Genomic DNA, 22,032 nt, shown 5'->3' on the forward strand with positions numbered 1-22,032 from the left:
TCACATACTTAAGCACGGTACTTTAAATATGAGTTAATTCTACCCCTAAAGAATGTGGGAACAACCATAGTATTATATTTTGAAACAATTAAATGAAAACCACCGAGATTCTGCAGAATTCGGTTGACAAGTCAGTGATAAAAATTTGACTACTGGAGAGCATGGGTATATTATGCAGAAAGCTTCACATGATGATTGTGATTTGAGAAATGGTTAGTGGATTAAACTTGGATTTGAAGAGGGCACGCGAGTAAGAATCTGACAGAGGGAGGGAGTGGGGGGTCCACCATGAACTTGGTTAAAGAAAGGTTCGACAAAGAGCATCTTTAGATGCATGGGTTTTCTATTTACGCAGGGCACGAGACGAGAGAGATGTTACTTACTTACACTTGTGAGCTGTGAATTGTGAGAGCAGTTACCTCATCTCAGCTGTGAATTGTGGCGTTTTCCATTTGTACGTCTTTTTCTCCAACTTAATTAACACTCTGGATTATGCGGTCAACACCCTTACACCCTGTACATGTACACTTTCTTTCATCGCCTAGCTCCATTATATGTTATGCATGTTACCTTCAAATGCACACTTTCATTTCCTCGCTAACTATATAGTATAAGCTATACACTACTCATCTTAAAATCTATATATTAAGTATCCCCTAATTAAGTTGCAGCAGTCAGTTATATCCTAGGTACTGTGATAATTACGAAGAATTAACGTACGGGTTTATTTGGATTCACTGGTATATAAAAAAATCATCTAAACATATGGTCACACACAAGTACATCATATAAAAAAACCGCACGCAATCAGTATAATATATATTGGATTAGACTATAGTCTTTATCTAATGAACATTAAACTACTATAGTAAATATAAATATTGACAGTTTATATTAATAATATTTTTATTATATAAAAGTTATAATGAAAATATTATGTTAGTAAATGACTTTATGTTTTATACATACATATATATATATATATATATATATATATATATATATATATATATATATATATATATATCATGCGTATACATAATAATTTCTCAAGGTACGTATTAGTGAGCGATCTTTGGTTACTGTTATTTTATATTGTTGTTGCATGATAAAAAAAAAAAAGTGAAAGGAGGTAGTACTCTTGGTCCATCTTTTTCAAGTTCGAGAACAGCCCACCTTGTTGCAACTGCAATTATCTACATTATCTTTCTTTTCGTAAGACTCATCATTTCCTGGTAGTGGCAGTGCACCCAATGTTTGATGTCTTGTTAATCTCGATTTTCAAGTGATTAAATTAAAACGATCGAGATTGACTCCACTCTCCTTAAAGGGCTTTAAGCCGCCGATTGTCCCAAAGTGTGGTGCATGTGGGTCACTACCTCTATCTGCCCCTTCCCACGAAACAACCCATATACATGTACCTTCCTTCCCATTCTCAATCTCATCGCATTTCCAACAACATGCAACTCTTTCCCATAACCTAAATCTTTCTATTGTTACCTCTCGCTCTAGCACTAGCTCGCAGATATATATCCTACTAGATAAATAAATCAATTTCCCAACTACATCAATTCAATTATGTTAGAACCTGCTCCAATATAAGTTAAAGCGTTTATCTTTTTGCTTTATATATATATATATATATATATATTAAAAGTCTTGCTTCAATTCTTGCTCTCAATATTTTAATCCAAATCCCTCAATGCTTAATAATTAAGAATTCTTGTAAGCCTTTTTATGTTTAAATCACTGGACTAAACTAGAGATATATGTAAATTGAAAATCACACGAGTCATGACATGACATGATTAGTACTTTGGCAAATCAAAGGTAAAATTAAACTAGAGGGGAAGAAAGGATGGAGTCCACAGGAATAGACCCGAGAAAAGCGGGGGAAGATACACCCGCCATGGTTGGAGCAGGTGGACCTAGCTAGCTCAACCTTAAGGTTAGACTTGGTTAATTAAGATATTCTATATAAAGATGGAATTTGCAGACGACCCAAGTGGTGCATGTGGTGATTCATAGAAAATTGAAGCACAAACAAACACCCTCAGACTCTGTGTGTGCATGACACTAGTCCAGTTAAGTTTTAATTGTGCCAGCTATGGTTTCATTAATATAATCAATTTTGCCACATATGATGTGACCGTAATTCCCGTTTGTGATGTGGATATTCTCCGCAAAACGACATGAAAGCTACTCAGAAACATAATAAAATTTAATTACATGAATTTATAATTATTGTGTTTTCTTCATAACATTACAAAAATTAACATGAGAAAGATCTCAATCTTTTGATCTTTCAATTTCCATTAGTTTAATTAATAACTTTGTGTCTGTGAACAACATGATATCGAATTCAGACCTTTTTAAACGGTCCTGATTACTAGGACCTTATGTAGTTGACAGTTGATAAATGTCCGTTCGGATGCATTTTGTAGTTTTTTTTTTCAAGTGGCATTTTATAATTTTTATTATTTTAATAATGGGATAACACAATTAAATCATGTTTGAAAACTTTTAAACTGACTAATTTAGAAATAATCTATCCACAAAATTTAATTTCATTTGTATATAGTAAATGTTCAATAATAAAATAAGATATAAACTGGCCGGTCTCAACTTTGCACATGAAAGAATTCTTCTATTGGTTGATGTACTAACTAATTGAGCATGATTTATGGTTGTTAGTTTTGTGCATATGTATGTCTTCACCAGATATATCTTCTTTTTAGATACGATAGAGTTTGATGTTGATTAGAGATAGAAAAAGGGGCCTTAACAATTTAGTTTGATCTTACTTACCGATTGTGTTATTGATTTTGGGGTGAACACAATATATTCTGGCCAAAGAGTCAAACGATTAATTTTCGAGATATTGAACTTTATTTGAGTAGTTTAGCTTTTATAATAGATGTTTTTTTTTATATATATATACATCAAGTTTAGAGATTAAATTTCTTACTATATACTTTTTTTTTCATTTACATCAAGGTATTTTTTAACTTATCAGAGAATATTTTTTTAAAAAAATTATAGAGATCAAAATAAACTAATAAAAGTTATTATTATCTCCTATTACATCATCAATAATTTTATATAAAATATGATTTTTATCAAATCAACTATTAAATCATAATTATATATTATTCACCTTGATAGTTTATGTTAAATTTTGTTAAAATTAAATAATGATAAAAAATTATTCATATATTCAAATATATATTGCATACATTAATTTTAATATATATAAATGAGATATTACATATAGTTTTATATTAATAAAAAAAAATTGTAAATATGATTTATATACAATTGGAACTTTTGACTTCACGATAGATTTTGAGATAAAATTATACAGTTAATAGATGCATGGTGTAATTTCATCTTCCCCTGATTAATGTAAACTGATACAACTATCTATTGAACCTAGTCAGTTTTTGTAGTTAACGTAATTTTGCCAGCTTGAATAATTACTAAAAAAAATTATAAATTTTGAAGACTTTTTTTCATCAAAGTAGATACAATTATCTCTTACATAGAAGTAATATATATAATAGAATTATCTCTTTTAATTAAAAAATGATACAAACAATTTGAATTGAAATTTTATTTAAAGAAAATAAAGCAAGCATCACTAAATCAACTTTCCATTCTGTAAAATAAATAAATCAACTGCCCTTTTGTTGAAAAATTGAATATAAGTAGGAAAAATAAGCAATGGATATCTGAACATTATTCAGATAAGAGAGAACGAAAGAAAAGAGAAAAAATACCAAATATAATATATAATACGATAAGAAATATAAAGAGATAAAAAAGAATTTAAATATTTTTTGTCTTTAAATTAAAATTTAATTTTTTGATCCCTTAAATTTGCAATATATTTTTGTAGTATTTTATTTTGTGATAAAAAATATCATAAATTACCTAAAAAATAAATTAGGAGGGGTTAAAAAATATTTTACGAACTTGAGAGAGACTAAAAGATATCACTTTTAATTTAGGATTTAAAGAAGATAGACTCAGTTTTGATGGACTAAAAATATGTTTATCTTAAAATAATGTGATGAAAATAATAAATTAAATATATGATTATAATTAAGGGCTCTAATAAAAAAAATTAAAAATAAGTGTAGTGCAGAGGTGGGGACCATGCACCGCCCATAAGCTTGAAGTCTTACCGAAACCTTAGATCTATTTTCTCAATCTAACCCTAACTCATCACACAACATCATATTCTACTTTGTTTTTCCTCCCAGGAACTTCAATTTTTACACCCTCCAATTCACCTCCCATGCGAATTTCAATCTCATATCTTCTCTTCCTTCCTTTCATCACTAGCTGTTAGTACTCTGCTTGCAAAGTCTCACTGCAGCTCCAATTACACATATATAGTGTCTCATCTATTGGAATTCGGCAATTGAATATATATAATTCACTTTGTCTACTTGTTGTATATTGCAAAGGAAAGAGAGAGCGAATCAGGTTGAGATATTCATAGATAGAAATAGAGAAGAAGAAATGGATCCTATTACAGCACACGGTCATTCTCTTCCCCCTCCTTTCCACGCAGGAAGAGATCTCCACCTCCACCAGCAACAACACCAGTTCCACTCCTTACAAGAAGACGAGCAGAGCGGAAGCAGCGGAGGCCTAAACCTCGCACACAAAAGGGAACACGAAGAAAACAACAACAACAACAGCAGCGATGGCAAAGAAGGTGGAGGTGCTGGCTCCGGCGAAACCGAAATTTCAAGAAGACCTCGCGGAAGACCCGCCGGATCCAAGAACAAGCCCAAACCCCCCATCATCATCACGCGCGACAGCGCCAACGCCCTCAAAACCCACGTCATGGAAGTCGCCGACGGCTGCGACATCGTCGATAGCGTCTCCGCCTTCGCCCGCCGCCGCCAGAGAGGGGTTTGCATCATGAGCGGCACCGGAACGGTCACCAACGTCACCCTGAGGCAACCGGCTTCTTCCGGCGCCGTCGTCACTCTCCACGGAAGGTTCGAGATCTTGTCCCTCGCCGGGTCCTTCCTGCCCCCTCCTGCGCCGCCTGCAGCCTCCGGTTTGACCATATACCTCGCCGGAGGACAAGGCCAAGTCGTCGGAGGAAGCGTGGTTGGCGCACTAATCGCTTCGGGGCCCGTGGTTATCATGTCAGCTTCGTTTAGCAACGCTGCGTATGAGAGGCTTCCTTTGGAAGATGAAGACCCTTCGATGGCGCTTCAGGGAGGTGGTTCGATTGGGTCACCGGGAGGTGGCGGTGGAGGTGGCGGTGGCGTTGGTCAACAGCAGCCATCTCAGCAGCTTATGGGGGATTCCACTGCGCCTCTTTTCCATGGTTTGAATCCCAATCTTCTGAATTCGGTTCAGATGCCGTCCGAGACTTTCTGGGCAACGGGTCGCTCTCCATACTGATGTAAAAGTAACACTGTGACTGTGGATCATTTCATTGGTGTAAGTGAAATGCTATCTATATCTATCTATCAATCGCTGTTGCCTGGTTAATTTCCTTTTGTTTTTAGCTTTTTGGGGTGGCTCGGGTACGTACTACTACATAGCAAGGGATTCACCAAACTCTCGTGTTGCGAAAAGGCTAGCTTGTAGGGAATGAATAGTAGTGTTCCATGTTAAGTTGAACCAACCAACGTGCTGCCATTCAGCTATTCTATTCGCTTCTTTAATTAGGAGTATCGGTATTTCTTTCTTTGTCGTTTTGGTTTCATTATTAGGTGAGTCAGTTGGCATATGTTTACGTGTATTTCAGACTGTAATTAAATTCATGGATGAATCCTTGCCGAGTTTTATTCTATTCATGAGTCAATCAATGCAGTAGTACGAGGACGAATGCAAAGGAAAATGAGGAGGAAGATTTAAGAGAACCACGTAATGTGTGTGTATATATATATATATATATATTATCGATCGACCACCAAGTTCTGTTTCTCTAGTACTACTGCATGTTGTGTCTTCGATCGAACACTTAATGTAAGTCTTTGAAAACTCGCATTTGCAGGTTGGTATTCGTTGCATTCCTTGTTCTCGTTCTTTTTTGTTCGTTGCTATTCGTGGGCGTCATCTATCAGGTTTAGAAACCGAAGAACAGCGTTTTGGGTTGCTCATATTTCTGAATTGAAAGGTAACTACGTCTTTTTTGTTGTTTCAGTTTGAGGTTATGGTTTAGCGACCCTAACAGGTAGATGTATTAATACATATGCCCGCATTGTGTGATGGATATTTAGTGAATAGTAATAGTGGTTTCTTGACGAATTGCACTTGATAAAGAGCATATGTATATATGATCTTAGTTAGGCTATTCAAGTTCGAATTAAAATATAAAGTATTTTAATATATTAAAATTAAAAAAATATATTGTAATTGCTTTCATTGAATAAAAGTATTAGGGTTTAATGTAAGATATTAAGTGATAATTAACTTCCATATATTCTTACAACATCTCATTCAGATTCTAAGGAAATTTATTTTTATCGATTCTTTTATGATTTATCTCATGCATGATATAAGTTGACAAGATAAAAATAGAATTTTTATCCATATAATTTCTTTGTAGTTTTTACGTAATAAATTATTTTTATAAAAAAAATATTTCTTTAACAACTTCTTAGCTTATGCACCTATGAAAAAGAAAAGGGTCATAAGTTCTTTAGGGCATTAGTGGATATTGGTTAAAAAATTTAGAAAAATTATTTATTATTTAAATTATATATATAAGAACGTAAAAAAAATTATAAATAATATAATTTTTCTTATCTCAATAAAACTATTTTTATTTAAAAAATTTTAACCTACACGGTCAGGATACTTGCAAACATTTTGACTAAAGAGAAAAAAACATTACTTTAGTGATATATATATTTTTTTTGTTAGAGTACATCGTACTCGTACACAGTAGAAGTAGAACTAGAAGATAAACATGAAAGTTTGGCAACTGGTTCACACATGCAGTGTCTGATCAGAGCTCTTTTTCGAGGCATTCACCCACACTTTGATTAAAAAGGCAACGATAACCAAGACAACAAGGTTCCCGAACGTTATATATAGCCTGTCTCCTTCACGCCCTCTCTGACGTTCATGTTGAAACCCTCTCACCTCATCTCAAGGCTCAAGTTGAAGCCAAACCCCGTTAAGAATAAGATTCCATTCCATGCACCTAAACTCACTTCAACTCTGGCCCTAAAAAAGGCTGGCTTGTCTAATCTAAGCCAATTATTTGTCCTTGTTGCGCCTCTATTCTCTACCCACTGCTTCCAGATCTCTATCCAAACTATGCTGGAACCCTCTCTTTGTTCTGATCTAATTACTTTTTTTCTCTTTAAGGAAAGGAAAACATATCTTCTCTTTTGGTCCGGTTATCTTAATTGTTTAAAGAAAAATAATTTTTTTACACCCAATTCTAGTTTACTTACAACTTAAGAGAGAAAGAGTGAAGTATAAGTATGATATGTGATATAATTTGGTAGGAAAAGAAAAATAAAGAAAAAATAAAAATGTCAACTAAGTGTTTGAAATTTATGAGTGCCAAAAAATCAAAATTCTTATTTAAATTAGTTGCCGAGTGACTTATTATCTCTATTTGTGGAGAAATGGAATGAGAGAAAATAAAAATATATAAATAAAATATTAAGTTTCCGTCATTTGTTTAATTAAAACAAAAGAAGGAAGTAAGTTATTTTATAAGACCTACGACCAAATATTTTTCTAACTTGATATGTAAGGGAAATAATATCTTTATTTTTAATTGTTTTTGTTTTAATTTCTTAAAAATAATAAATAATTTTACATTAAGAAAAAAACAACAGATTAAAAAATATTTTTAATTATTATAATTTTTCATATTTTTAAAATTATTTATACTTATATAAGTGAAGAGAGATTTCTCCATTTTTTCCATTTTCTCCATTTATAATCATTAACATTGACTTTTCAAAAAAAAATTAATTATTATAATTTTTTAAATTATTTATACTTATGTAAGTGAAGAGAAATTTCTCCACTTTTTCCTTTTAAATTTTATTTATCTCAACAACATATCTTTTACGTATTTCTCTTATATTTTTATCTTTCTAACTACTTTCCTCCATCTCTATTTCACTCCTAATTCAAAAGGCATTAGAGAATTAATGGATAATATTAGTGTATATTTAAATGAATTGTAAGAGAAATTAATTTGTATATTCAACTACAAATAAAATTTTATTTGTAGTAATTAATTTTATACTTAAACTAATCAATTATTAGAAACAAAAAAAGGAAAATAAAAGTGAATTAAAAATGTATTATTATTTTTAATTATAAAATATAAAAATTTATTTATTATTAAAATTATCTCCTTTAATAAGATTATAATTTTCTTTATTAAAACCAAATTATCAAATAAATTTAAATCGTAGTAAGATCAATATTTTGTTTTCAGTTAAATGATAATCTTAAAAAATAATCTAAACCCTGATGTTACAGTAAATAGATTAATAGTAGCATTTAACAGTGCGTCAGTGCCCGGGTATCACAATTCATCTATAGGGATCTATTAATTATTGCATCCCTAATTACTAACTAGTTGTTGGTAACCACATTGAGGGGCCAATTAACTAGTTTTAATGGAGACAAAAAAGATATGAAAAGAAACTGCCTCTGACTTTGATTTTTTTATCATTCACTATTTTAAAACTTGTAATAAAATACGCAGCCCGCGAAATAAATAAATAATAACTACGTGAAATCTGGCTGACTTCCCGCACTAGATTGACCAAATGTATATCACGGGCCTTGCGTTTTCCCCCGTTCTTTTCAATACATAGGGATAGAGCCACAGAAGGATGCACATATGCCTAAATCCTGCGCATGAACTAACATGCATGATTTTAATGTAAAACTATTATGTAAAGACAAAATAATTAACAAGAATCAATTTTTGTAAACCATAAGCTATTATAACAAGTGATTAATTTGAAAACGATGTTTCCTTTTAAAAAGGGATGTATTTTGTTCTGATTGATTATTTTTTTCCCTCCATTGATCGTATTATAATTATACTAAACCTACCAGCTGTCAGATGAGACATATCTCAGCTCCTGTTAGTCTATCATACCATTTAATAGACTAACAATAAATTAATGCGCTCAGGTTGAGGATCATCAACGTCTGCCTTAAATCTATGCCCATTTGACAACAATAGTATTATTATGTACACATATTTTCCTTGTTATCTCAACATCCATTGGACCAAATTTGATTTTGGCAATGACCAATCAAATTCAGATGCAAACCCTTATGTAGTGTGAACAAATATCATGTTCAGACAACAATCTGATGAAGGCAGGCACGGTCCCAAGCCAGATATCATTATCCACTAACATGACAAATTATATTCATATTTCATGAGATTTAAAGAAATTATATTTGATATTCTTTTTACTTATGAGAAAAGAAATATTTGATATCCTTTTTTTTTAATTTTTATATTATTATGACCTCTCAATCTATATAACTACACAAGAAATCAGGCAGTCTATATTAATGAAAAGGGATATACGAGTTTACCACATTATATTGCTGTATAAATTAAGGAAAATTTTGTCAGATTATAGTAGAAGATAAGAGTATTAATGAAATTTTATTAAATCTCAAAAAGTATGAGGGTAATTTACCCATAATAGTATATTACCGTTTTTTAACTGAATAGTATATTACCTAAAAGACTACTTTTTTCATTATCTTTTGTTAGACCAAAATACGTTCGAGGCGCATATGCCTTTATTGTCATACCAACTCAAGTCATCCCAAATTATCAAAGGCATTAAATAGTATAATAATACATTGAATTTCGCAACTCGTTATGAAAAAATAAATGCTCACGGGGTCCACACTTTTTAACAAACAGAATTATGTTAAAACAATTCAAATAATATCACTAATCAACAAATCAACAATTGTCCCTATGAATGGCAACAAGCTATTGCATGGAAGAAATTCAAAACTTTCACTACCCTTACCTCTATTTATTTAATATACAAATCAATTTACATCCCAGTTGCTGGACACTAGCAAGCGGAAAGAAAGACACCACTTTGACTTGATTAAGTTATGGCCATTCATTGATGGATCAACCACATACAAGAACTCACTTACGCAGTTACGCTCGTTTAGAATTTCAGCTAGAACACTGAACAAAGCCTTCCTGCTTGAATACTTATAGAGTATACATATTGAAAAGTCTTGTTTGTCTTCGGATCTTTCAGCCCACTTTAGTTTACTCTACAGAATTCTTCAGTAATTTACCCGCAAACGCCTCATTTCAGCTTGGAAAGTGGGGCTGGAGACTAGTGTTCGATGTGCAAGAGTCTTTATGTCTTCTCTTGAACAATCTCGGGAGATACGAACTAGCTCCCACAATGCACCCCCACTAATCATGTCTCTTGCATTTATTTCTGGAATGCATCAATCAGAGGCTCTTACGGCCATACCCCAGTGAAAGTTTAGTTTCTAGTTCACAGGTAGAGTTTACTTAGTACTTACCATGTTGTGCCAAGTGACAGAGTGCAAGTTCAATATGACGCCTAACTGATGCAGCTTCGTTGTTTGCATTTTGAACAATCCATGGAAGGGCACCATCCTCAATAAGGAAAGACCTTCCACTCTTTGTCCCTATACAATGTGGCAAAACTTTAACTCCGGCAATATAGATACTCGATGGAGCATGATTTTGCAAGGCCAAAATATGCCAAGGTGCAACAATGAAAAGTGAAATGCGGAAGTAATGGACGAATGAGAGGGGATGAATCTGTATCATTTTAGTTGCAGCATGTATATTATAATTTGGACAAATTCCCTTATTTCTTGTAATGGGCCAGATTTGTGGCCCGTAATTCCAAAGTTAGAACAGTTTCCCTAACATGTATATATTGTGATCAGCCTTGTAAAATTTGGTCATCTGAGATAATATTGTTTTTTCATATTTCTAGTTGGTTCAGAACAACTAATGTGGGAAAATCTGCTTCGACATCTAAACCCAGCCTAAACAGCCTTCATTGCGGTTAAATGCAAAAGTCTCATTTCAATGAACCTATTAACGTTATCATAATGAAAATATGTGACTTAGCAAGCTGCTTACATAGGTTACCTTGACTAGATGCTCTTGACTCGCACTTCGCAAAATTTGCTATTCCACGAGCAACTTGTGCATGTACATCAGGATGTCTGCATCTGACCATTCCCAGCAGTGCCTTCATACCACCTTCGGACCTTAGTTTTGTTTGTAGTTTATCTACGTGCAGGGACACCAAACTTTTAGTGGCAGCAGGTTATTCTGTTTCAAGTAAATGGTGCCTAAACTAGAATTACTCCCAGCCTCCATAGATCAATATACTTAACTATATCCAGCACGGCCTAATGAGATCCTTCACAAAGCAACTGTATGACATTTTCAAAATAGGCAACCTACCATATATTTATTTTTCCTTTACTCTTCAACATGAAAGTTTTCAGAGCATTCACCAGGCATAACTAGGGGAAAAAATATTATAGAAGACAAGCGGCTGGATTTTAAAAAATATGGCTTATTCATGTAACATTCAAAGATTTAGTTTGACAGTGATTCTAATTATTGAAATATATTTGTTCAACAGAGGGCTCCATAAATTCATACTCCTTTCAAAAACAGGAATATCAACCAAGGAAAGTTTTACTAGAAGATACCAACAATGAAGTATGGTTGTATAATCTAAAGGTAGAATGAAGTAAATGATTCATTCTATATTTGGTCGTATTACTTGTTCAAAATAGAAAAGATGGAAACGTGCAGTGAAGCAGGTGGCTCAACAAATATGTTGTCCATGATTCTTATCCTACACCTCACCAGACCAGAAGGATCTTTCATAATTAATGAGTCTCTGAGATTGATTGCAATCTAAAAATAATTTAAAAATAGAATAAGATCAGCAGCTTACCATTGCCGCAAAGATTAGCAATGGCTCCTGCAACCATTCGAAGGGTTTGAGGATCTTCGGCATTGGCTGCAGTCAATGACAGCAAACTAATGCCCCCTTGGGCCATAATGAGTTCTTGGTTGGTTTCTGTTAAGACAGAATAAAGGTGCAGAGGTCGGGAAAAAGATAACTAAGTAATAAATATTTTTATTTCATAAAATTACTAGTTGAAAAGAAAAGGAAACACAAGTTTACCATTCATTGCCAAGTTTGCAATTGCACCTGCAGCAACTCTATGTATGGTCTCATCTTGTGAGCTCTTAAGCAGGTTAAGCAAGGATGTGAGCCCTCCGGCTTCCACAATTTTCCCTTGATTTGTTTCTGTAATAAGTTGGATAGATGTTAGGGCCAATGAGTCTTATAACTCCAAGTTCTGTAAATTAAACATAGTTGAGAAGGAGGTGCTTTCCTTCTTTGAATAAGTGCATTAATAAACCAAGCCGAATATATGATATGTATCAAAGGAGGAACAAGGAAAAAAAGATTTAATATGATTTTGTGCTGATATTTGTTTTTAACAAATATTCACGGATTCATTAACTCCAAATCAAATAATTTACAGGTCATTATTTTTCACTTTTTTTTCCATTCATTTGCATGATGAGGAATTTCAAAAAAAGCAGGTAAAACAACCTTCAGCAGCTAGATTTGCTACAACTTTCACAGCATGGATTCGCACATCAGCATCTTCTGCTTCAAGCAAAGACAAAATTTTCTGCAATCCCACTGTAAAAATATTTATTTTATCAGGAAGAAATAAGTCCAAAATAGACACAATAATCTATTAAGTATTAGCAAAGGAGGAATGCTAGTGACATTCTCTAACACTTTCTTTGATTGGCTTAAATTTATTAAAAATCACAAATTTTGGTGGGTCCCACTTCTAAATCAAAAGAGAAAATCATTCAATGAGAAGTGGGATTCACCAAAATTGGTGATTTCCAATAAATTTCAGTCAGTCAAAGAGAGTGTCAGAAAGAGTATCATTATCATTCCTCGTTAACAAAATATAAGTCGTGTCAACACAAATGATATATTCTAATTAAGTACTACCTTGCTCAAAGAGCTTGGCTATTGAGGGTTTCTCTCCATTTCCTGAAGCTTGCTGTTGATGCTTAACTTGAGAAGTGAGAGAATTAAGACCACCCATTTCTTTTTCAAACCCACCTCTGTCAAGTTGTTGTCTTGTCTACAGGATCAATTTCAGTTAGATCAGCCAAAACATAATTCCAGCACAGGATCATACATGAAAATTCACAAGAAGTGCACATAATGATAAAAAAAATGGCAAAGAACAACAACGTTGGTTTGCTTTCATTTACATGGTCTCAATACAATTTTATTTAAGCTGGTCAATTTTCCAATTCCGCCATCAAAGAAAGAAACGAAACCCGCTGGTGAAAAACGGGTGTGGGGGTGGTGGACGGGTAAACTATGCTAAAGTTTTTCACCTAGTTACATTCACATTCTGCAGTATCAACTTCTGCAATATCAATGTACATGTTACCAGTAGATAGCTATCATAAGGACACAAACAGTTCATTCATGGCCTCTTTATTGGTCCATAAACCATCGAATAGTCTTCCCACAGATGAAAATGGACATAAATCATGACTTATGACAGATAAGGAAACCAACATGTTAGCCCTCTAAAAATATAGCCCAAAGTCAAGCGCCTGAAGTTGCCATTACCTCCCATAATCCCAATGGCAAAAATATGATTTCCAAGCAAAAATAGACCTAAAAAAGGAGATAGACACTTGTTTGACATAGTCATATCTAGCCCAAGCTGAATTCAAGATATTAAATAGTACTGTAATTTAATAATTTCAGTTGCTGGATTTCAAAGAAAAACTTGTAAACTAATTTCTTCCTCTTAAAAATTGGCTTAATTTCTCATTTAGAAAGTAAAGAGGACAAAAATATTAGTCATTTTTTGTTACAAAAAAAAAATTAAAACTTTGGGAATGAGATCAGATATTTTTTTTGTGAATCAAAATGAATATGCATGGCAAATGAATGCATAATTGACAAACTAGTTAAATTCAAAAATTTCAAAAGTTCTCCACATTGAAAACCATGAGAAGGAAGAAAAATGATAATGCAAAAAGTGCTAATCTTTTTATGAAACATCTGCTAGATAAAAGCCAAGTAACTAAGGCATTTGTACACTTTTGATACAGCTTACCTCATCAGCTTCAAGACTTAACTGCAACAATTGACTTTGTAATATTGCTATTTCTCCTTCAAGTTTCTCTTTTTGGCGTTCCTTATCTTCCAACATGGTATGAAGTTTTAAGATCTCTGACTTTCTTGATGCCTATTACAATAAGCATTTCAGTGTAAAATTAATCCAGATACCAACAAGGAGAGAAGAGGACATGCAAATGAAAATTATAAACATTGGAGGCACGGAAACAAACCTCTGACTTTTTTAGTTCAGCCACTTGAATCTTCAGATTGTTTACTTCCCCTTCAGCAGCTTTTCTTAGATGAGTCTCTTTCCGAAGCATTTTTTTCAAATCAGCCAGTTCCTCAGCAGACACTCTGGGAATCTAGGAAAAGATAATTCCAGTGAACCACAATGCTCAATTGAAGAAAATCCCGAATAACTAAATGGGAAAACTTTACTATTTCATATGGAGATAATATCAGTTGTTTTCAAATTCACAAATTGCAGTTTAGTTAGGCTTCATTGGAATATTTTAAGTCCTTAAATCTATGAGGGAAAAAAATCCCCCAAGCATAACTCAAGTGACAAATTCATATCATAAACTCACTGGGAAAAAATCATTAAATTAACAAGTTAGGCTACAAAGGTCCTTATCCTGATTTAACTTTACATGATACTTTTTCCCCAAGTCTTATCTGTCCTCCTTCTATGTTTTCCAGAGAAATTGTCCTCTACTCAGCAGTTCTTAGTAATTTTTATCTATTGCAATAAGCTTGAGACAAATATAGTATAGTAAAAACCACTACCTCTCCACTCAATTTCATATGAGATTCCTCATTCTTTTGTTGATTCATCACAAACTGCTCTTCAAGCTTTTTAATTGACTCCATATAGTCTTTCTGATATTTTGATCTCTCCTTCTGAGAAAGGAAAATGAGTATCAGAACATTTTCCCCAGGAAATCATCAGCATCAAATCAATAACATATTTTGTCAATATGGGCAATATAATCTCAAAAGACCAAGTGCGTGTTTGGTTTGGTGTTGGGAAATTGACTTTTAGTCCAAAATTGATTTTGGATACATTTTCACATGTATTTGGTTTCACGTTGCAGAAGAATTCAGAATTGATTTTGAGTTGAAGCAACTTTGAGTAGCTTCTATGTCGGATCCAAAATTTTGTACTGAATTTTACTCCTAAGTTGATTTTATATATAACATCCAAACATAAACCACATCACTTCAAAATCAATTTTAACCAAAATCAATTCCATTCAAAATCAATTTTGCCAACATCCATCCAAACACACACTAATTAAATCAGATACTATGGATTCACTGTAGCAGAAACTATGTAATTGGATACTGTGTTAGAGAAAATCTTTCATACAAACCGCAATACAAGTAACATAGATATATAAAATTGATATGAAACCGACCTCCAATGAATCTACATAGTTTCTTTCAGCCTCAGATATCCGATGTTGTGCTTCAGTGGATAACCTTTCAATCTCATCCTCAAATGCCTTCTGCTGCCTTTCATGCTCCACAATGAGTTTATCTAATTCTATGTCTAACCTCCTAGATAAGCTTTTGTAATCAAATTCCTCCTTTAGCTTTACCATGTTTTCCACCTTCATAGCCTACAAGAGGCACAAATGTTCAGCATTTTCATAATGGTTACAAGGCACCCAGTCATTTATTATTCTATGCAATATTCTCACAAGTCATGAATATAAATTGCCTGGGAGGGCTTAAAATTTAATTGCAGAACAGGAGATCAAGCCAACCAACAAAAGGAAAATAGGGCATTTCAGCAGCTACAATAATCTTAAAAGTAGGGGGGAGAAACAAGAAAATACTACTGAATTCGGAACCTACCCTCTGTCCAAACATTATAGTACTGGCAGTCTCTCCCCTATGCCGTGGAGATGGCCCAATAGTGATTACTAGTGAAGTTCTCGCTGTACCTGTTAAAACTTTTAGATGTCAAGAAACATACACCACACAGATGTGATTCATAAAATTTAAAGATGATTGACAACTTTAACAAAATATGTATTTCGTAGTAATATCTCTAATCTAGAAAGGAATGATTTATCTATGAATTTTCTAACCCAAGATTTCCCTCTAATATCAAGACATTAAGCACAAACCCTTTTTAAAGCTTTATCTGCAAGTATATATACAAGCATTAACTCTGAGTCAGGAATTTATTCTTAAATGTCAGATTACTACACCCAAAGTGTCCCAAGCTTCACCATGTGTTCCCTATGTACAAATTGAATGTCTCCTGGAATAATTCTTTATTTATTGGGGCATCTTTTTATTCCTCCAGGCAGAAAAATGTGACTGATCCAGGTTACCAGAGTGTTTTGCCTGTCAGCATCCACTACATAGCATGCCATAATTGAGAATCTTACTGCTTTATATAAATGAACAAAGATAAAATATGAATTATTATACTCACTGAATCTTACCTCCAAATGAATCACGTAGCAATCTAGTAAGCTTTGAGTCACGAAATGGCACATGTGCACTATTCTCTGCAAGTGCGTTAATACACTTCCCCAATGCACTCAAGGACAGATTGATAGATTTGGCTTCCTCTAATGTATGTCCTTCACTTCCTATTAAGACACAAATAATGTAATGGTCTCATTAAGTAGCATAGATGTTGTACCAAGCAAAACAAGCCTGATCGCCTAACTAATAGGTTACTGGCAACTGGTGATTTTACCAGACTTAGTTCATAAGTATGCCATTCAAGTTTTACTTTGACAAGATTTCATATTTGCTTTCCAAATTCCAAGCATTCAACCCCGATAACCTTTTGTCATTTTTATAACAATAAAACAAGAAAATAGCAGAACCAGAACTGTATAGCTTTCCATCTTAGATAATCAATATTTACCTTGAGCATGGAAGTTTGAATTATATCAATCAGCAATTTGAAAGATTTCATGTTGCCTCAAAGCATTTGTATATCAAGATGTATAAAATGTAAAGGAAAAAGATGGAGAGAAATATGGATTGTTTCCTGAAAGTAAAGCCTCTGATGATTTAAAGCCACTAAAAACAGATGAATATGGAGAGATCACAAAATTCACTTTATTAAATCAATGTACTTACCTGACTTGTCAATTCGCTCTGAACCAGCAAGATCTACAACAACCAACTTGCCTTTCCGAACAAGAGGTGGCTTTATTGATTTAACCATGTGTGGATGATTGCCATTTTCACTTGAAAGAGCAGCATCTATTCCTTTCACGGATCTCTTTACATGCACCTATATCAAGGTTATATTCAATCCTCCAACAACATAAAAAATAGGAATATTGAACAGTGAACAATAACTCCTAAGACAGTAACATGAGCCCCATAAGCAAGATATGCAAATCGATTTACCATCAGAATAGCATGACTTCGAGAAGATTCTGTATTCAGTTTTGTATTTGCAGCAAAGCGGTGAGCCTCTCCTAATCTTAATAGTTCTACAAAACTCTGCTTGTCCCTAATGTCAACTAGGCTAGCTCCAGGTAATGAAACATCACCAGTTTTGGGATCTTCTACGATGGTTATGTTATCATTGGCAGGGTCAAGCAGATCTTGTATAGTCTCCATATAAAGCTGAACAATGAAATTAAGAAACATCATACATCATAGACATTGAAACTAAATTAGAAAGATATACCAAAATCTTTTTCATTGCAAAGTACCTGCAAATAAGAGACTGAGACTGAATCAGTTTCCAAAGAAACATCTGCAAGAATATCCTCCATGGCCCGCACCATTATTCCACGTGCAGCATTGTCTTCCTCTCCAAGTCGTCCAAGAGTATAAGTCTTACCAGTACCAGTCTGCCCATATGCCATAATTGTTCCATTGTAGCCATCCAGTACACTCTGCAGAAGGTCAAAGTCAGTCATCATGAAATAAAAGGAAGTTCCACAGTAAGAGCATAGTTTCCCAAATTCGCATTTGTTTTAATATGAATACTCTTCCAAATTTTCCGGTGATAAAATACATGCACCAAAATAGATGTAAAGCCTTAGGATTGATTCTTGAGGAAATCTATAATGATGAGCTCGAAAAAGTAGGGAAACCCAAGCAAGAAGTTATACGGTTAGCCCACATCACTAAAACTAGCTTTTAATTGCTGAACATGAAAGCATATTTGATCAATTTGATAAAAAAAAAAAAAAAACGCAATTAATTTTCTACCAGAGATCCTGGAACCACTTGCTCATGCACCCTCACACATCAATGGACCTGATTAACAAATAACTAGAGCTTGAACCCAAACCACTGGTGGATGAATACCCACCTCCACAACAGGCCTGGCCACAACTTCATAAACACGTTTTTGTGATGAAAATTCGGTGAGAACCTCATCAAATTCATAAGTATCAGCATCCCAATTGTTTTTCCGAAGTTTCAACCTCTTGAGCTGCAATAGAGCCAGACAAATGAGTGCGATTAACAATCCAACAACCGCATAAAGATACAGACAGCAGCCAGAAGATAGTTCTCAAACAAACAAGATGTTAAGTTACAGGATATATTTACCATACCTCTGGCTGCAGTTCAACACAGTCAGCAAAGTCAGCATCCGCCACTGATTCCTCTGCATTCCGTGGCCGCAATCTAACAGCCACTCTAACTCTTCCGGGAACTTCACCCAAACATAATAAGCACGTGGATGTTAGGACCAAACCAAAGTGAGACAACAACATTACTTTTAATTAAGCTTCAATAAACACCAATCGCGCGTCTGTTCATGCATTTATTTACGGATTTCTCTTACCAAATTAACGGATCCTGAAAGATTTTTTTTCCTCCAGAAGAAGAAAACAATTCATTCCTAACTAGGAACAATTATCGATCACCGAACAGAAAATGCATACAAATAATAAAAAAAAAAGGGAAAATAGGAAACGAAGATCTCAAAGAGAGAGAGAGAGAGAGAGAGAGAGAGAGAGAGAGAGAGAGGATGCAAAAGCTTCACCAGCAGCGTGTTCCTTGCCGTTGACGGAGCCGGTGCTATTACGGCGTTGTTGCGTAGGCTTTGACTTGACGTGAGGTTTGAGAGAGGTTCTGGCATTTCTGTAACTGTTAGCACCCTGAGAGGTGGCCATTGTTTTCAAGATAAGAGGGTTTGATCTATGTTATGATGTTGGTCATTATGCTGTTTGTTGCATTGCACTTGTTGAATCACATAAATTCTGCTTCCACCGTATTTTTGACTTGATATTTCCTCATACGTAGTTGCGTTTCGGGCATCAAAATTAGCAATTGCAACCTGAGACTGGGCCTAATAATGGACCATCTCGCGGGTCCCATTTCTATATTCTTCAGATGAATTGTCTAAGGTACCAACACGCCCTTCCTTATTTCAAATTAAAGGTCCTTAAGGATGGGCAAAATCGGAACCAAGTTTAATTTGCTTTTCTTTTTTCCACAGAAAAGGAGGTCTCACCTCGCACCCGCAATGAATCGTAGGCCGGCAGCATTCAATTTCTTTCAACTCCCCCAACCGCTCTATTCACTTTCTAATCACGGATTACTGCTATTTTTTATGTAAAAATTATTAATATTCTGCAACTGCTTCAGTTAAATAAACTCATGAAAACGATAATTACGAGTGATTAAGGTTAATATAAAAGAATAAAGGTCAAATGTAGCGCATGGAAGGTCTGGGTGTTTTTATTTATTGCATTTTATTTTTCGAAAGCATAGCTTTGTTACAAGTAAACTGTCTGTTGTGCCGTTTTTTGGATGTGTTTTTTTGTCCATTTCGCATGCTGATTTGCGAACACGTTTCAGACTCAGAGGAGCCATTACCACTTACCAATGTCATATACGTCCAAAATCCAACAACATTCAAGTTTCCTAAAATTTAATACTAGTGCTTGAGGGTTCAAATTCAACTAAGCTAATCATAAATTCAATGCTCGTTCAATTCAGGTACCGCATAATCCTTCAAACTGTTATGTACACATACTTTTTTTTTTCTTTCTAAAAGCAATTTACACCCTTTCTGCCTTTATCTCAAGTCACTATACATGTATTTTTACAAAAATACTACTGTACAAAAAACGTTTATTTTTTTACTAATTACTTAAAATTATTTATTCGAATGAAATTATTGATATCCATTGAAAAGTGATATCAAATTTACTGTTTGTAATACTTTTTATAAAGTAAGATGAAATCAATAATAGTTAGTAAAACATCACAATATGCGGCAAAAGAGGGACTGCAGACTATGCAAAAGTAAAACATAAAAATCTTTAAAGAATATATATTTGAAAATTTAGAATTAAATGTAAATTTATCAAATTATTTTTTAAGTGGTAACAACAAAACATGATAAAAAAAAAAAAAAACTATTGAGGAACAAATGCAAGGATTTGACAAATTCCTAAAGAATGCCATGGAGAGGCAAAGAGGGACTGCAGACTATGCAGTTGTCACAAAAAGGGGTAACAAGTGAATAAAGATGAATCGCTTTAAATCTATACATGTGTATATAGATATTCAAATTAAATAAACTATGGAGGGAAGAAGCATCGACCACCATTAACCTTTGAAATATAATATGCAACTTTTTGTCCTACACTTTTTTCGTTTTCCCCCCTTCTGATCGGTCCAACGCTGTGTTCTGCAGTTGTCATGATGTTTTTGATTACAAACTTATGAATTCATTCGATCAAGTGTGATTGTTGGAAACTTTGCGCCAAGAGCCTACAATAAAACTTAAATTAGGGGTTTCCAGTATTTTCAGCGAATAAAATAATTTTCTTAACAAACAATCGTGAACTTATTTATTAACGCTCCTTCCAAAAGGAAGTGGGAAATTTCAGAATTATATCCACCTTTCAAATATATATTTAATAGAGCATTAAGATTTTTCTTTTAAAAAAAAAGATTATACAACATTAATCGTTTAAATTAATTTATTCATTAATCTTTTAAAATAATTTGTAAATTAAAAGATTCATATGTCTAAATCATGATTTGATAATTAAAAATGCCATTACGTTTCATCTTTATGAAAACTAAAATAGCACAAACAAAATTATTTAATAACTATTTTGTACAGTATATTTAAAGAATTAATTGGATATCAAAATGTTTTAAAGGATCAATGTAATAAGATATGATATTTGAAAGATTATTTTAGTGATTTTTTTTAAAAGCGATATAATGACACATTAATTTTGAGTGACCACTTAAATAAAAAATCTTTACTTTTAAGTAATAAATATATAAACTCTAAAATTTGAAAAGTTATTATAAGCTTTTAATTGAATTGAATGCGTTTGATTAAGGTTATAAATGGTAAAGTCACAAGTTTTCAAGCTACTTGAAAGTGGAAAACGTGATTATAAGCTTTGATTGAATTGAATGTGTATGATAAAAGTTAAATATATGGAAAAGCTAAAAGACTAACCGGAGTTGGTAAAGGCTATTAAGTTCACTTATTAAAGAAAAATATTAATTAATACTTATAGGACATTGGTTAAAATAAATAAAAATACAAAAAAGTAATATATAATTGCTTGAAACTACAAATAATTATCAAATTCCAAGTTATAGTCAAATACATAATTAAATGTATTTTTATGTCATTTTGTACTTATTTGATAGGTTAACCACTTATTTTACTAAATGTTTTTATTGTGTGTTTAGATAAGGAGTTTTGAGAGAAAAATATTATTTTTTAAGTGAATTTAAAATATCATGGATTAATTAAAATAACTTGTTTAAATATTAAATTCCAATCATTTTTAAAGAAAGAAAATCTTAGAGATTTTTTTTCAAATAAAATAAATAAATT

The 22,032-nt window shown here is 33.2% G+C and overlaps 2 protein-coding genes across 4 annotated transcripts; one reads left to right on the forward strand and one right to left on the reverse strand.

Annotated features, from left to right (window-relative positions):
• Positions 1–4,207: 4,207 nt before the first annotated feature.
• LOC114424075 (AT-hook motif nuclear-localized protein 26-like) lies at positions 4,208–6,296 on the forward strand. The gene is made up of 2 exons (XM_028390944.1): positions 4,208–5,469; positions 6,029–6,296. The coding sequence occupies exon 1, from the start codon at positions 4,528–4,530 to the stop codon at positions 5,428–5,430; it is 903 nt and encodes a 300-aa protein (XP_028246745.1). The 5' UTR covers positions 4,208–4,527; the 3' UTR covers positions 5,431–5,469; positions 6,029–6,296.
• A 3,585-nt stretch (positions 6,297–9,881) lies between these two features.
• LOC114424082 (kinesin-like protein KIN-UA) lies at positions 9,882–19,526 on the reverse strand. Of its 3 annotated transcripts, none has more exons than XM_028390952.1 (19): positions 19,198–19,526; positions 18,764–18,864; positions 18,517–18,639; positions 17,909–18,094; positions 17,598–17,819; positions 17,322–17,478; positions 16,670–16,819; positions 16,071–16,159; positions 15,629–15,832; positions 14,997–15,110; positions 14,441–14,572; positions 14,206–14,337; positions 13,071–13,206; positions 12,651–12,743; positions 12,213–12,338; positions 11,979–12,104; positions 11,144–11,296; positions 10,549–10,677; positions 9,882–10,460 (listed from the first exon to the last, which is right to left on the reverse strand). In XM_028390952.1, the coding sequence occupies exons 1-19, from the start codon at positions 19,325–19,327 to the stop codon at positions 10,300–10,302; spliced, it is 2,664 nt and encodes an 887-aa protein (XP_028246753.1). In that variant the 5' UTR covers positions 19,328–19,526; the 3' UTR covers positions 9,882–10,299. The 3 variants fall into 3 exon arrangements, 2 of the variants coding, with proteins under 2 accessions (XP_028246753.1, XP_028246758.1); XM_028390957.1 differs by having other exon boundaries at positions 11,153–11,296; positions 19,198–19,524; XR_003668961.1 differs by having other exon boundaries at positions 9,900–10,460; positions 11,153–11,338.
• Positions 19,527–22,032: the final 2,506 nt, after the last annotated feature.

Source organism: Glycine soja, chromosome 1, assembly GCF_004193775.1.
Source record: "Glycine soja cultivar W05 chromosome 1, ASM419377v2, whole genome shotgun sequence".
In the NCBI taxonomy this organism is placed as follows: Eukaryota; Viridiplantae; Streptophyta; class Magnoliopsida; order Fabales; family Fabaceae; genus Glycine; species Glycine soja.

Excerpts from the sequence above, each read along its gene's own strand:
- LOC114424075 (XM_028390944.1), top strand. The coding sequence starts at position 4,528 with ATGGATCCTATTACAGCACACGGTCATTCTCTTCCCCCTCCTTTCCAC.
- LOC114424082 (XM_028390952.1), bottom strand. The coding sequence starts at position 19,327 with ATGGCCACCTCTCAGGGTGCTAACAGTTACAGAAATGCCAGAACCTCT. Across the intron at positions 18,095-18,516 it reads TGGCCAGGCCTGTTGTGGAG|AGTGTACTGGATGGCTACAA; the intron begins GTGGGTATTCAT and ends GACCTTCTGCAG. Across the intron at positions 16,160-16,669 it reads GCTACGTGATTCATTTGGAG|GTACAGCGAGAACTTCACTA; the intron begins GTAAGATTCAGT and ends AAGTTTTAACAG.